The sequence below is a fragment of the Gorilla gorilla genome, chromosome 5 (genome assembly GCF_029281585.2).
Source record: "Gorilla gorilla gorilla isolate KB3781 chromosome 5, NHGRI_mGorGor1-v2.1_pri, whole genome shotgun sequence".
Lineage (NCBI taxonomy): Eukaryota > Metazoa > Chordata > Mammalia > Primates > Hominidae > Gorilla > Gorilla gorilla.
Window position 1 is genome coordinate 172,558,287 of NC_073229.2, and position 16,413 is coordinate 172,574,699.

General features: G+C 44.2%; 1 protein-coding gene across 6 annotated transcripts in view; it reads left to right on the plus strand.

Moving 5' to 3' along the window:
• The window catches only part of SASH1 (SAM and SH3 domain containing 1), a 284,343-nt gene that overhangs the window by 123,093 nt on the left and 144,837 nt on the right, over nt 1-16,413 (plus strand). For 3 of the 6 annotated variants that reach the window (XM_063707936.1, XM_063707937.1, XM_055391926.2), the window contains one exon: nt 1,472-1,579. The exons of the other annotated variants lie outside the window; for them this stretch is intronic. In XM_063707936.1, the coding sequence (XP_063564006.1) occupies nt 1,472-1,579 (108 nt within the window). The remainder of the gene's footprint in view (nt 1-1,471; nt 1,580-16,413) is intronic. 6 annotated transcript variants of the gene reach the window in all.

Genomic DNA, 16,413 nt, shown 5'->3' on the forward strand with positions numbered 1-16,413 from the left:
AGGAGAATCACTTGAAACTGGGAGGCGGAGGTTGTGGTGAGCCGAGATCGCGCCATTGCACTCCAGCCTGGGCAACAAGAGTGAAACTGTCTCCAAAAAAAAAAAAAAAAAAGTTTGAAAACTGCTGATTCAGTTGAATCCTTATTTATCCTCCTCCCACCTCCTGTTTATCTACTTAGGGTGAGCACACACAAAAAAAATAATAATTAACTAATTTAGAACTAATTAGGAACAGATAATTCTTTTGTTAATAATTATTTTTATGTTACATACAAGGGTTCTGTGACTCCTCTCATATAAGGGACCCAGCAGGTGGTTGGGTACCACTGCCCTATATTGTGTAAGCGAACATAATCTGTTTCCACGGTAAGACTATGGTGTTCTTATGTACTATTATTTCTTTTCTTAACCAAGTAAAGATTCCTTGGATCAGGAGTAACATTATATCATGACTGCCAAATATTAATTGATTCTCTTTCTTTTATGTTCACCAATTTAGTAGTTGCAGGGATGGGAGTTAGTTTAAAGTTGACTGAGGCTGAGAAGTGTCATCCAGGGGCTGACAGCCATCACCACGGGAGCCTGACGCCTTGGCCCCGGTGGGCGGCAGCGTTGTCAAGGGCTTCTTTCTTTTAACTTTGTTCCTTGACATGTGTGAATGCTGGGGTTATTTCCTCCTTTTGAAGAAAGTAACTTTATGTGTCAAAAGACTCCCACACTCTTAAAACTCATTAGGCTCTCCCATTGGAGCATAGTTAATGAAAAAATACTCTCATTTTGGCAAGATTACCACAGGACAACTTAAATATTGCATAATGCCCTGAATTCTTGAATGTTTCAATTTTTTTTTTTTTTTTTTTTTTTTTTTTGAGATGGAGTTTCCCTCCTGTTGCCCAGGCTGGAGTGCAGTGGTGTGATCTCGGCTCACCGCAACCTCCACCTCCTGGGTTCAAGTGATTCTCCTGCCTCAGCCTCCCGAGTAGCTGGGATTACAGGTGCCCACCACCATGCCCGGCTAATTTTGTATTTTTTTTTTTTTTTTTTTTAGCAGAGACAGGGTTTCTCCATGTTGGTCAGGCTGGTCTCAAACTCCTGACCTCAGGTGATCTGCCCGCCTCGGCCTCCCAAAGTGCTGGGATTACAGGCGTAAGCCACCACGCCTGGCCAGAATGTTGCAATTCTTGCCTCAAATGATAGTCTGGTAGGACTCTGTGGCCTCCTCAGACATTTTACTGTGCTTGAGGAAATGATTGCTGTGAACTGGCAGAAGACAGACCACTGACACAACACTAAACTGCTCTTCTCAGGATTCTAGCTGGTTAGGAGTTGGGGTTACCATCATCATCCCATGGTGTTTGGGAACTTTGGAAGGCAGCTTCTAGGTAGGAGAGAAAGTCTGCCCATCGGTGGGATTTAGATTATTATTTAGATTTATTATTTAGATTTAAAAACCTCCTTCTCATTCAAACAGATGGGGCTAATTTGGCGTGCTCTGTTCCAAAACCGCAGAAGACAGTCTGGGGAGAGAAAACACCACATGAGCTTAATTAGTTCCCATCAAAGGTGCAAGAATTTGGTGGTGAGTAAAATTGATGGGAGCTGATTCAAGCCAGGCTGGAAGCATGACTGTTCATTCTTTAAATTGTAGTTAGCAAGTAAGACCCCAAATTGGCATATTCAGATTCTCTCTCTTTTTTTTTTTTTTTGAGACAGAGTTTTGCTCTTGTTGCCCAGGCTGGAGTGCAATGTCATGGTCTTGGCTCACTGCAACCTCTGCCTCCTGGGTTTAAGTAGTTCTCTTCCCTCATCCTCCCAAGTAGCTGGGATTACAGGTGCCCGCTACCACGCCTGGCTAATTTTTGTATTTTTAGTAGAGATAGGGTTTTACCATGTTGGCTAGGGTGGCCTCGAACTCCCGACCTCAGATGATCCGCCCGGCTTGGCCTCCCAAAGTGCTGGGATTACAGGCGTGAGTCACTGCGCTCAGCCTTCAGATTCTCTTTCTATGAAATTCCAGACAAGTTGCAGTGGAAAAGGGAAATTCTAAAACTGGCAAGGATCGGGTTTAGGTGCTGGATGTTTCCTGTGTCACTCACATGGCTCCAAAGTCTAGATGTCCATGTTAGATGTGTTTTGAGGCTAGTCATCATTTAGGCTATGACACAACACTGTTAACCTACTGAAAGTTCCCTCTCACAGTGCTTAACAGTTTTGATTCCTGATGGGAACTCATTTCCTTGAAAAGCTGTGACTTCCAGTCTGTCATGTTCCCTTTTATTGCATCAGAATTTTACATATATTTCTAATCTTTCAATTCTGCCTTCAGACAAGTAAACAATATGCCTTCCCTGCTGGCTGCTTGGTTGGCACAACTTCAGGTCTGAGGACCTGCAGCTTAATAATTTTTTTCTTTCTTTCTCTCTTTCTCTATCTCTCTTTCTTTCTTTCTTTCTTTTTTGAGATGGGGTTTTGCTTTTGTTGCCCAGGCTGGTGTACATTGGCGCAATCTCAGCTCACCGCAATTTCTGCCTCCTGGGTTCAAGCGATTCTCTTGCATTAGCCTCCCGAGTAGCTAGGATTACAGGTGTGTGCCACCCCTCCCGGCTAATTTTTTGTATTTAGTAGAGTTGGGGTTTCACCATGTTGGTCAGGCTGGTCTCAAACTCCTGATCTCAGGTGATCTACCTGACTCTGCCTCCCAAAGAGCTGGGATTATAGGCATGAGCCACTGTGACTGGCCAGTTTCTTTCTATGTTTGTCAGCAGCCCTGTCAAAGCTGAGTGCGAGATGGCTTTGAGATGAAATAACCTGTTAAAAGCAGAAGAGGAAATATGCAGTAACATATTAGAAGCCTCAAACATTTTATAGGGGAAAAGTAGCATTAGATTTGTTGTATCTGCTCTAGAAAAAGTCATTTTAGAAGACAACCTTGGGGACAGAGAATTTTGGGTGATGGGTTGAATTGGTTTATGGCTTTGTTTCATTCTAAATCTTCTGGGTGAATTTTGGAGATTGAAGAAATAGTCTACAGATAGAATACTTAGATATTTGTGTTTGGCTTTAAAAAGTCAAAAAATGCATTGTCCTTAAGAGCTAATTATGTATCAACTGGAGAACAAACGAAACAAAAGGACACTCAGCCTACAGAGTTGCTTGACTTAACCCTGAAAAATAAAAGGTTTTGATAATTATGTTAGTAATTAACTTTCTGGACTGGATGTCAAGCTCTTTCTCTAGGACTTAATCACCCGGATCCTGACTGGAATAATGCATTTGATAAAGTGTCTTTGGGGCCAGTTAGTTTTGGTAAAGACAACAGAGAGTACAGATGGGTAAAAATTCAACAATATAAACAGAGATTATGATTCACATTTATAACTATGGTGAGAGTTTTTATTTAGCACCAAATGGGCCCTGCAGGAATGGTGTGTTTGGACCACAGCCTTTCCCTCTGCTGGGGATTGGGACATTAGTGCTTGTGAACAGCAGGGAAGTTGCCCATATCTCTCCACATTTGGCACAATCCCTGGGCACCATGTGTTTTTTTGGCTGGGAGAAGCTGCAATCAGAAATGCTAGTAGCTTTCCAAGTCCATAATGGTCCAACTCGAATGATGCTAAGTCTGACATCTGTCAAAGTGACACCATGGTCAGGAAAGAAACACACTCAAGGTGGCTTCTTATTACTGGCAGTATCAGCTTCCTCAGCATCTTGAGGTGGAATCTGTGTGGGTATTGGCAGAAAACAAGTTTGTGCAGTTGTCGATGTGGCATGGAGCTGACAGAGAAGTCCCTACCCCCAGCAGCACTCTGTTGATGATGACATACTCATCAGCAGCTGAAGCCTGGCCCAGCTTCTGTGCCAATTTGTTGTCATGACTGTGTGAATACAAGGAAAAGGGAGCCCAGGTGGAGATGCACTGAGGACTTTAAGGACTGAGAATGTCAATAAAAATATTGCGTATTATAACTATGAAAGGTCATAGCAGGGCCATTGCTGGACGGGTGCAGTGGCTCACACCTGTAATCCCAGCACTTTGGGAGGCCAAGGCGGGCAGATCACTTGAGGTCAGGAGTTCAAGACTAGCCTGGCTAACATGGTGAAACTCCATCTCTACCAAAAATACAAAATTAGCCAGGTGTGGTGCTGCGCACCTATAATCCCAGCTACTTGGGAGGCTGAGAAAGGAGAATCGCTTGAACCCAGGAGGCGAGGTTGCAGTGAGCCAAGATCATGCCGCTTTACTCCAGCCTGGGTGCCAGAGTGAGACTGCATCTCAAAAAAAAAAAAAGAAAGAAAGAAAGAAAGAGAACCATTGTTAATGGTGTAGGAATGACTTATCATTCCTTGCAATTTTAATAACTTAAACCTTCCAAATATAGTTCTGGATTAAGACAGAGGCAGTAACAGTAGTGTCCATTGTAACCAGTGCTAATTGTCAGAGCCTCTTTTGACTGTACCACCCCCTCTCCAAGCTGGAGGAAGAGCCCTTACCCGGGCTTGTTGCAGTGAGCAAGAGGGTGTAAGAAACATTGATGGAAAGAGGCTGAGGGAGTCACAGACTTGGTTCAAATTCTGGCTCTTTTACTTACCTGGCAAGTGGGGTAACCTCTCCTGGCCTCAGTTTCCCAATTTATAAAATGAGAGTAAAGTATCTCAAAGTTATTAGAGGCTTAAATGAAAAAAATTGCTGTCATCATAAGTGACTGTAACTGTTGATTTCTTTCCGTTCCTTTCTGTTCTGAGTTGAAAAATCCCTGCAGTAATGCTGAAGAGTATCCATTACTTGTACTTCATTAATATTTATTCAAGTGAGTGCAGGGATTTTTTTAATAGCTTTTTATGTTGGAAATGTGAACATCTATAAAGATCATAATACTGTGAACGTCCTGTGCCTGTTTCCCGGCATCCACAGCTAGCAGCATCCTGCCATTGTTTCATCTTCACACCCCACCCACACTTCATGATTACTATGGTTTTTAAAAGTTTGTTTTGTCCTGGCACGGTGGCTCGTGTCTGTAATCCCAGCACTTTGGGAGTCTGAGGCACGTGGATCACCTGAGGTCAGAAGTTTGAAACCAGCTTGTGCAACATGATGAAACCCCATCTCTACTAAAAATACAAAAAAAAATTTAGCCAGGTGTGGTGGCTGACACCTGTAGTCCCAGCTACTTGGAGGCTGAAGCAGGAGAAACGCTTGAACACTGGAGGTGGAGGTTGCAGTGAGCCGAGATCGCACTATTGCACTGCAGCCTGAGTGACAGAGTGAGACTCTGTCTCAAAAAAAAAATTTGTTTTGAGGTATAACTTATATACATCTAAATGCACAAATGTCAGTTGTATAACTTCATCAAATAAATATACCCACGTCACCCACAGCCCAGCATGATAGAGAACACATTGAGCACCTGCAAAGTTGCTTCCTGTCCCTTCTAGTGGGTCCTGCCTGGTTTGAGGGCAGGGATTTTTGTTGGTCTGTTTTGGTCACTACTGTACCCTTGCATAGAGAACAGTGCATGGCACATAATAGGTGCCCAATAAGTATTTGTTGAATTCATTCGTGTGTGTAAATATTCAACTGAGCATTTAAATATATTTGAAATATTTAATGAGCATTGAGTCTGTTATGTGGTATTTTGCCTTTCCAGAATCACAGACAAAATATGTATTCCCTGCCCACAAAGAGGCCACAGTTTAGTAGGGGTGTGAGGCAAGTAACATACTCTTACCGTGCTGTGCAGGAGTACAGAAGAGGGTCCCTGATGACTCCTTAGAGGAAGTGGTAACCCAGGCTTCCCAATCAGAAGGCACAGGGAAGACTGACCTGGTTGAGGGAGGTGTGACCATGGGGAGTAACTTCAGGGAGACGTCACAGTTTCATCCAAGGCCAAAAATGGAGGGAGGGGTAAATGTGGCTAGAAACTATGGTATAAACGATGTGAGGGGAAAAAAGAGGCAGGCTGTTCTTTCGCAGGTCCTTGGATTATTAATGATATAAAAGATAAAGTAGAATATTCCGATTCATTCCTATTCACTGGGCGAAACAGAATAAATTGCCGTTTTGCAGTTGTTGACCGCTGGGCCAAGGTGAACTTGTTCTTGCTTTGCCTGTGGCTTCACGCAGACATGTGCGCATAGTCCAGTCTGTGTGGGTTTTTGTTTGGTTTCACTGACTGCTCTTCTTTTGTTATTTGCTACAGACAGCAAAGCATGTGGGAAACAGGTTTCATGTTGTACATTTGAGCTTCCTGAATATTCAAGAAAATGATCAGGAAAGTGAGATTCTGCCCAGCTCAGTCTACAAGGTCACCATTGTTTTTAAGGAACACAGGTCTGCCCCCAGAGCATAGAAACACAGAAGACTTATGTCATCCCTGAATTCTTATTCTTATCCCCATAGGATAAGAATGAGAACTGTGCCGCACACTATCCTGAGTTATCTTGCTGAAGCCCCGTTGTTTCTCTAAATGGCATTAGTTTTTGTTCTGTTTCCTTTTGTCTTCACTTACATTATTTGCTAGCTTTGGGCTACAGCTGATTTGAAGATTGTGATCAGTATCTGTGGGCATTAGATGGTGAGTCTGAACTCCATTCTGCTGTGGGATTCACACACTTGATGTCAAATACACTGAGGCATTATATCTTAAGCCAGATGGTAATACAGTTCTGTGCTCTGGCCTCTCTCAGACAAAGTCACATTTGTAATCAAATGCCCTGTTCCAATTTAGTCAGCATTTTTTGCACATGGCACTATGGGAACGTGGACATCAACAGATCTCTTGGTGCCAGATTTGATCTTGGCATTCTATACCTTTGGTAATTAAGAAGGCTTTTCTTTTTTATTAACCCTGCAGTCAGTTCAGGTGTTTCCAACCTTACACTTAGGCACTAGACACCTTTGCAGACTGTTTGTGCACTTGCAGAAACCACCGGGTTGGCTGTGTTGTCATGATAGTCTAAGAGTAGAGAGGGCTTCAGATTTTTCAAATGTGCATCAACAATTTCGGCTTCTTTTTTTTTTTTTTTTTTTTTTTTTTTTTGAGTTTCACTCTTGTCTGCCAGGCTGGGGTTCAATGGCGTGATCTCGGCTCACTGGAACCTCCACCTCCCGGGTTCAAGTCATTCTCCTGCCTCAGTCTCTCAAGTTCTCAAGTAGTTGGGATTACAGATGCCCGCCACCACACCCGGCTAATTTTTGTATTTTTAGTAGAGATGAGGTTTCACCATGTTGGCTAGGCTGGTCTTGAACTCCTGACCTCAGGTGAGCCACCCGCGTCAGCCTCCCAAAGTGCTAGGATTACAGAATTTCAGCTTCTTTTTCTCTTGCTCCTGAACATTTAGAGATGGTTTTAGTTTGCTTGCTTTAATAAAAAGTAGTACACCTGAGGGATTAAACACCAAACTAGCATACTACTTCAATAGTAGTACTTGCCAAAAAGGAAAAAGTCTGAGCTTTGTTGTTTCCATTTGCATACAACAGACAGCATTCCTAAATGTTAAGGAAATTGACACTAACTGGGGAGAAGAGTTAGGAACTCAGGTAAAAGTGGCCGCTTTGACGGCAGAACCTAGCAGGTAGCCAGGGTTTGGCCAGGGCTTGGCCAGGGCTTGGGAGGGAAAGGAGCATCCCTGTTTTTGGAGTCAGGACCATTCAGGGGGTGAACGAGGCCCAGGCCAGGTGCCTTTTTGGAGCCTGGAATATTAAAACCAGGATGCCAAAATTGTAGTGTGATCTCAGTCTTTACATTTAACAATTATATACATTTTTAACATGGAAGATTACAGTATAATTTATTTAGGCTAATCAGAAGCTAATTATAGGCTATTTAAAATGTTAATTTGTAGCACACTAGAGGCAGTATGATCTTGAAGTGAGACAAAATGTAAAGGAGTGCAGTGAAAGTTTGCTTATTTCCAGGCCCTCAGAGTGGGTTTCTGTAGCTGGATCTATGTCATTTAGCGGTGATGTCAACAGTCTACGTTTGAGACTGTAGGAGATGACTGAGTGGTCCAAGCCAAGTGGCCCACCTATTCTGCAGAACCCTGTGTGGGCCCTGAGGCAGGTTGGCATCCGGAATGGAATTAGGCAGACACCTGCAGGGCCCAGCCTGGAAGTCAGCTGAGGCAGGGCCCTGAGCCTATGCTGGTGTTGTCACACACCACACCTGACATTGTCCTCCTGACGCACGCAGTCCATATTTTAGACTGATCTCTCACCACAGCTCCTGTGCACCGAAATGACTAACAGTAGAGAGAACTGAACTCTGGGCTGGGCCTGGTGGCTCATGCCTGTAATCCCAGCACTTTGGGAGGCAGAGGCAGGTGGATCCTTTGAGCCTAGGAGTTTGAGACCAGCCTGGGTAACATGGCAAAACGCTGTCTCTACAAAAAAGTACAAAAATAAACAGGGCGTGGTGGCACACACCTATTGTCCCAGCCACTGGGAAGGCTGAAGTGGGAGGATCACTTAAACCCGGGAAGTTGAGGCTGCAGTGAGCCATGATAGTGCCACTACACTGCAGCCCGGGCGACAGAGTGAGACTTTGTCTGGGGGGAAAAAAAAGAGAATTAAGCTCTGAGCTGTGGATCACCATGTATATCAGTGGGAGGTTTCTCTCGCTCCCTCTCATTAGAAGACCATTGCCCCCATTCCAGCAGTATGTTTGCATTTGGGATTGTCTTTTCTTTCGGTTTGGAAGTTTTAAGAATTTTAAGTTGAAGAAAACAAGATGGTAAAATGTTGAGCAAATTTGTTTGGTGTTGGCCAGGCGTGGTGGCTCATGACTGTAATCCCAGCACTTTGGGAGGCCAAGGCTGGTGGATCGCTTGAGTTTAGGAGTTTGAGACTGGCCTGGGCAACATGGTGAAATCCCACCTCTACCAAAAACACCCAGAAAACAAAAACGAGCTGGGAATGGTGGCGCATGCCTGTAGTCACAGCTACTTCAGAGGTTAAGGTGGGAGGATGGCTTGAGCTTAGGAGGCAGAGGTTGCAGTGAGCCGAGATTGCACCACTGCAATTCAACCTGGGCAACAGAATGAGACCCTATCTCAAAAAAAAAAAAAAAAAAAAAATTGATGCGGTCACATCAGTTATCCTGACTTTTCAACTATTCACTATCAGGAAGGACACACATTAGCTCATGGGGTAACTTTGGAAAATACGTCTCAATACACCCCAGAGCACAGCTCATACCTTTCCCTTAGTGTTTCACTGCACTTCTCAAAAAAGAAAATTAAGTTGTTGCTTTTTTTTCTCCCTTGACAGGTCAATCTGTGTATTAGAAATGGAGACTTAATTTACCAACTCTAGAATGGTATTAAGAATCTAAGTTCAGGAGTAAGCCACTGCTCCTGTCTCTGGCCATTCTGAGACCTGTGCATAAGTAATTTATGTATAAGGGATAGTTTGAGAGACTGGAGCAATTATTTAGAATATGAAGATGTTCTAAATTTGTGCTACGGCAATGCCATCCATCTCATGGGCCCCAGCAGAAGCTGATGAAACTTAATCAAAAATAAATCAAGAGCAAGTCCAAACCAAATTGGAAGCACATCATGAATATTCGTGAACATCTGGATGTGTGTGGGGGGGCGTATGTTATTTTTTTAATGTGTGCAACAGCAGAGACATGATTTCTTAACAAAGATGCCAAAAGGAAGACAGATTTTCATCTGTGATTTCAAAGGGTATCTTTGTTTGTATGTGTATGTCCTTTCTCCTTAGGGTGTGGGTTTCTTTTCTCCAAGATATTCCTTTGATCTCTTTCATCTTTCGGGATCTGTTTGGGTATTTTATCTGAATTCTTCATTGGAGTCAGTCACTTGATTCATGAAGATTAAACATTTCCTTCTAAAGGAGAATTTCAACTTAAGGAAAGTTTTACTATTTAATATTTTTGATGAATCTTTTCAATGCTAGTGATGTGATAATTATCAATTAAGCTATTCTGCATCATTGATCATCAGTTTCACTTCACATGTCTAAACCTCAGGGTACTTTATCTGCCTTGCTACCTAAAGTACTGCCAAAAACTAAAGAGGAAAAAACAAAGTATGGGAAGGCGGTAATAACAACCATGCTGATAATTATCACAAAAATGACTTTCTGTTTGTTTGTTTTTTTGTTTAAGAGTCTTGCTCTGTCACCCAGGCTGGAGTGAAGTGGTGCGATCTCAGCTCACTGCAACCTCTGCCTCCCGGGTTAAGTGATTCTCCTGCCTCAGCCTCCCAAGTAGCTAGGATTGCAGGCGTGTACCACCATGCCCGACTTTTTTTGTATTTTTAGTAGAGACAGGGTTTTGTCATTTTGGCCAGGCTGGTCTCAAACATCTGACCTCAAATGATCCGCCTGCCTTGGCCTCCCAAAGTGCTGGGATTACAGGGGTGAGCCACTGCGACCAGCCAAAAATGACATTTTTTTTTTTTTTGGAGACAGAGTCTCGCTCTGTCGCCCAGGCTGGAATGCAGTGGCACGATCTTGGCTCACTGCAAGCTCCGCCTCCCGGGTTCACACCATTCCCCTTCCTCCAGAATAGCTGGGACTACAGGCGCCCGCCACCATGCCCGGCTAATTTTTTCTATTTTTTAGTAGAGACAGGGTTTCACCATGTTAGCCAGGATGGTCTAGATCTCCTGACCTCGTGATCTGCCTGTCTCAGCCTCCCAAAGTGCTGGGATTACAGGCGTGAGCCACAGCACCCGGCCCAAAAACGACATTTTTAAAAGCACATTAGAGTTGACATAGTTCCTGGGTACATGCTGGAGCTCAATGAATACTTATCATAGATATTATTATTTATAGTAGAGATATTCATTATAAAGTTAGCACTTGTTAAAAGTTGAACAGCTAGTAAGTATCAGAGATGAGATTTGAAACCAGGAGGCCAATGCCAAATCTTCCCTGGCCACTCCCTAACCTTGCATTTTCTTCTCTAGAGTCTCCTCAGAGCCTTCTAGAAGAATCAGTTTGTGTTGACTTGATTTACAGATTAGTTTATGTCCTTGGGTAATATAATATCAAAACGCTATATTATAAAGCATGATATAATATAGAATATTAATATAAGAATATATATATATATTTTAAGAGATGGGGTCTCACTGTGTTGCCTGGTCTGGCCTCGAACTCTTGGCCTCAAGCGATCCTCCCACCTAGGCCTCCCAAAGTGCTGGGATTACAGGCATGAGCCACTGTGCCCAGCCGAAAGTAATTTTTGCTATACAATTACAACATACATTCGTTGTAAAAAAAATTGAATAAAAATTCCACAGTAGAATTGTAACGTCTCTTAATACCCAGGTCTCAAAGATAACAATTGTTAACAGCTGGGTTTTTGTTTTGTTTTGAGACAAAGTTTTGCTCTTGTCGCCTAGGCTGGAGTGCAATGGCTCAATCTCGGCTCACCGCAACCTTTTCCTCCTGGGTGCAAGTGATTCTCCCTGCCTCAGCCTCCTAAGTAGCTGGGATTCCAGGTGCCTGCCACCACCCCTGACTGATTTTTGTATTTTTAGTAGAGATTGGGTTTTGCTATGTTGGCCAGGCTGGTCTTGAACTCCTGACCACAGGTGATCCACCCACCTCAACCTCCCAAAGTGCTGGGATTACAGGCGTGAGCCACTGCACCCCACCTTCCCATAGTGTTTTTTAAAATGAGTGTTTTAATTGGGATATGATTCATATACCGTAATATTCACCCTTTTAAGTGTACAATTCAGTGATTTTTAGTACCTTTATTCCTAATTCCAAAATTCCATAGTACTTTGAATGCTGTTTCACCTTTCTGTAGTGAGTATGTTGTCCATTACTGTATCTCTATGGCCAGAACAATCCCCTGAATATAGTAGGTGACAAATAAATTTTTGTGGGGTGAATGAATGACAGTAGCTGTGCATTCTGGAGATATTTGCATTCCTAGACTCATAAAGTGAGGCTTTCTTATTACACTCTTGGATTTTAAAAATAAGCATAAATATTTAATGAGAAAAATCTTTTAAGCAAGAAAGTTTTGAAAGTATAATTCTGGAAAAGAAATGCCTTTATTACAGAATGAACCTGCTGGCTAATAAAAACATAAATTATGTTAACAAGTTCAGACTTCTAATTAGAGGAAGAAAGGCTCCCAATGAAAGTGTATTTGATAAGACAAAAGTTTTCATGCTGTAAAGTTTGCTTATGTAAACCTATTTTTTAAATATGGTTCTAAGGGATAGGCTGTTGTCTTAAAATGGGTATACAAATGTAAACGTCCAGGATCCACTGAGGATAAACTACATAAAAACCAGTACAATAGAAAAAAAAAATGTGCTTGGCACTTCAGTCCTTTCTAAACTGAGTTACTACCCACCGCCAGCCCAGCCCATCCCTGCTCCGCCCCAACCCCCACCACCTGCCCCACCCCCAGCCCAGCACCACCAGCCTCCCACACCCTCACTCCTGTCCCAGTTCCATCCCAGTCCTATCGTACCCTCATCCCAACCCCAGCCCCACCCCCACCACCTGCCCCCCAAGCCCAGCCCCCTGCCCCAGCCCCACCGTTCCCCTCTCCCAGCCCGTGCCCCACCCCAGCCTCGCCCTCATCCCAGTCCCCAGTCCCCCTCCAACACCCCACCCCCAGCCCCAGCCCAGGCTATGGTTGCTGGCGCCTTCTGCCCATTTGGCCTTTCTGTTCATCTGATAGGGAACTGTCCAAGACAGCAGCAACTTTTGTGTTTTTGTTTAACACAGCTGAGTGTATTGTGTAGTCGCAAGGAGCTGCAGAATAGCAGAGAGGAAAAAATAATAATGCAGTGTTGGAAGCGGAGTGGAACCAAGCTAGCTCATCACAGTCTAGGAAGAGATAGTTGATTCTGCTCACAGGGCGGCTTGACTGAAAGCTTGCAGAACTTACTGCTCAAACCGGGGGTGCTCCTGCCTTCTGCCTCTTGCCTCTGCTTCCCTCTTCCTTTTCCTCTTCCTACTCCACACCCTGGACACGGGGTGATTCTGTGCCTTTCTTAGGCCTGTCTCCTAGCTGTGCCCACCTAAGCATCCCCTTCTGCTTGTGATCACCTCTGTGTGCATGTATGTGTGTGCCAGTGAGAATATTAGCAAGTAATGGTTGCCAGGAGAAGTGGAAAAGAGAGAGAAGGAGGAGCAGGAAGAAAGGAGAATAGAAAGCTCCCCTCCAACCCTTGTCCCTTCTTCCTTACCGCCTTGAGTAGGGGGTTTTGGTTGAAAGGCACAGAGGAAAACAGAAAGTTCTGCCCTGTTCCCACTGCATTCTACTCCAGGCTCAGGTTAGCAGGGCTGAGAATGAAGATACCAAGGAACTACCCTGGCAGCCTGCTCCTTCTCCCTTTCCATCTGTTCCTCTGCACAGCCCCACCTCACTCCTGTGAGCCTTCTTCCTTGCTACCTCTGGCCTTTGTTCCCTCCTCATATTGCTTGGCTCTCCATCTACCTAGAGCCCATCCTCACTTCTGGGTCCTCACTGCCTCTACCGCCCAGATGAAAATGGCCACTAGTAATGACTCTAGGCTGAGGCCGTATGCACTCACTCTTTCCCTCTGTGGAGTGGATTCATCTTAGAAACCCCAGCTGGACCCGACTCCATTTTCCCGTAGAAACTTGTTATGCCTGGTAGATAAGTTCTGTACTTCTGTATCCCAGCACATCATGAGAAAAGCTGCACTTACTGGTTTGACCTGGGAATGTGTCTTCTTTTGCTAACTTTAAAGTGCAACTTGTTACTTAGAAAAAAAAATCAGAAATCGACAGTGTAATCTTTGGACTCCAATTCTTGTGCTAGAAGTGGCCTCCATGGTAAAAGAAAACTTAGAGACATTTTCTGCAGGCAGAGATGTGCCCTGTGCCTATGCCACACCGATTTCAGAATGCGGCAGGGCAGGGCTGTAGAACAGGTCAGATGGACATTCTTCTCATTGCTGGGTGCCAGTCACCTGCCCTGACCCCAGGAGATGACAATTTTGAACACAAGCCAGCATTTTAGTCAGATTTGAATTTATTCAGCAATCTGCTTGTTTTTGTTTGTGCTTGTTTGTTTTGGCTGGTCATAGGAATCTCAAAGAATACCTCTGAAGGACTTCCTTTGGGGGCCCGGTGTGAACATTGCTGATACGAGTAAAATCTATTTCTGCGCTGCAAGAGATTAAAAAAAAAAGAAGTCATAGATAAAAGCAGTTGGCATATGTTTAATGTTATTTTAATCTGTTGCATTATGTGAAATAGTGTTACAGTTTGCATACAGATTCCTACTTGCCAGTGTTCAAACTTAGAACAGTGTCCTCTCCATCAGCACCCAGCAGAAAAGGCAGCCAACATATGCCTATCACCTTCTACAACAGCTTGTGGGGGATCATGGAGCATAGATGCAGAATGCTGGGCTTGGGGATCCAGGTAAGCAAGACAGGGTCTGGCCTCAAGAGACAGGTGAAGCAAGGTGCCAAGTCCAGGGATGACAGTGAAGGCAGGGAGGAGCAGAGAGAATCAGGCTTTCTAAGAGAGGAGCAGAGAGAATCAGGTGCTCCAAGGGAGGAGCAGAGAGGATCAGGCTCTCCAAGAGAGGAGCAGAGAGAATCAGGCTCTCCAAGGGAGGAGCAGAGAGGATCAGGCTCTCCAAGGGAGGAGCAGAGAGGATCAGGCTCTGCAAGGGAGGAGCAGAGAGGATCAGGCTCTGCAAGGGAGGAGCAGAGAGAATCAGGCTCTGCAAGGGAGGAGCGGAGAGAATCAGGCTCTGCAAGGGAGGAGCGGAGAGAATCAGGCGCTCCAAGGGAGGAGCGGAGAGAATCAGGCGCTCCAAGGGAGGAGCGGAGAGAATCAGGCGCTCCAAGGGAGGAGCGGAGAGAATCAGGCTCTCCAAGGGAGGAGCAGAGAGAATCAGGCGCTCCAAGGGTCTAGGAAAGCCTAGTCCATGGCAGGAGTGATATAGAGGAGGGTGGAACTTTTTAAGTTGAGTTTATCTTGTATTATTTTAGTTTTTTTTTTAAAAAATTATTTTAAAAAATTATAGTAAAATATACATAACGTAAAATTTACCATCCTAACTGATTTTGAGTTGCAGTTCAGTGACAGCATAATCACATGTTGTTCCACCATCACCACCAACCATCCACAGAGCTCTTTCCGTCCTGCAAAGCTGAAACCCTGTGCCTATTAAACAACTCCCTATTTCCCCTCCTCACATCTCCTGGCAGCCTCCATTCTACTTTTGTCTGTATGAATTTGACCATTCGCAATACCTCCTGTAAGTGGAATTATGTAGTATTTGTCCTTTTGTGACTGTTTTTTTTCACTTAGCATTATGCCCTCAGCGTTCATCTGTCTTGTAGCATGTGTCAGAATTTTCTTCCCTTTTGAGGCTGAATAATATTTCCTTGTCCCATATACCACATTTTGTTTATTTGTCCACCAACAGCCAGTTGGGTTGCTTCCATCATTTTTCTATTGTGAGTAATGCTACTATGAACATGAGTGTACAAATAGCTCTTCAAATCCCTGCTTTCATTTCTTTTGGGAATATGCCTAGAGGTGGAACTGCTGGATGATCTGGCAGTTCTACTTTTAATTTTTTTGTTTTTGTTTTGAGATGGAGTCTTGCTCTGTCACTCCGGCTGGAGTGCAGTGGCGCAGTCTCGGCTCACTGCAACCTCTGCCGCCCGAGTTGAAGCAATTCTCTTGTCTCAGCCTCCCGAGTAGCTGGGACTACAGGCGCGCACCACCACACCTGGCTAATTTTTGTATTTTTGGTAGAGATAGGGTTTCACCATGTTAGCCAGGCTGGTCTCAAACTCCTGACCTCAGGTGATCCACCCGCCTCGGCCTCCCAAAGTGCTGGGATTACAGGCGTGAGCCACCGCACCCAGCTACTTTTAAATTTTTGAGGAACCTCCATACTGGCTATACCATTTTACGTTCCTACCAGCAGGGAGGGAACAGGGGTTCTAATTTCTCGTCATCCTTGCTAACACTTTTTTTTCCTTTTTGATAATAACTATCCTAATGGACATAAAATGGTATCTCATTATGGTTTTGATTTGCATTTTCCTAATGTTAGTGATGTTGGGCATCTTTCCTTTTTTTTTTTTTTTTTTGAGACAGAGTCTCGCTGTGTCACTGCAACCTCCTACTCCTGGGTTCAAGCGATTCTCCTGCCTCAACCTCCCAAGTAGCAGGGACTACAGGTGCCCGCCACCACGCCCAGCTAATTTTTGTATTTTTAGTAGAGATGGGGTTTCACTGTGTTGGCCAGGTTGGTCTTGAACTCCTGACCTTGTGATCCGCCCGCCTCAGCCTCCCAGAGTGCTGGGATTACAGGCGTGAGCCACCACGCCCAGCGCATCTTTTCATATACTTATTAGCCATTTGTGTATTTTCTTTGGAGAAATGTCTACACAAGTCTTTCCCCATTTATG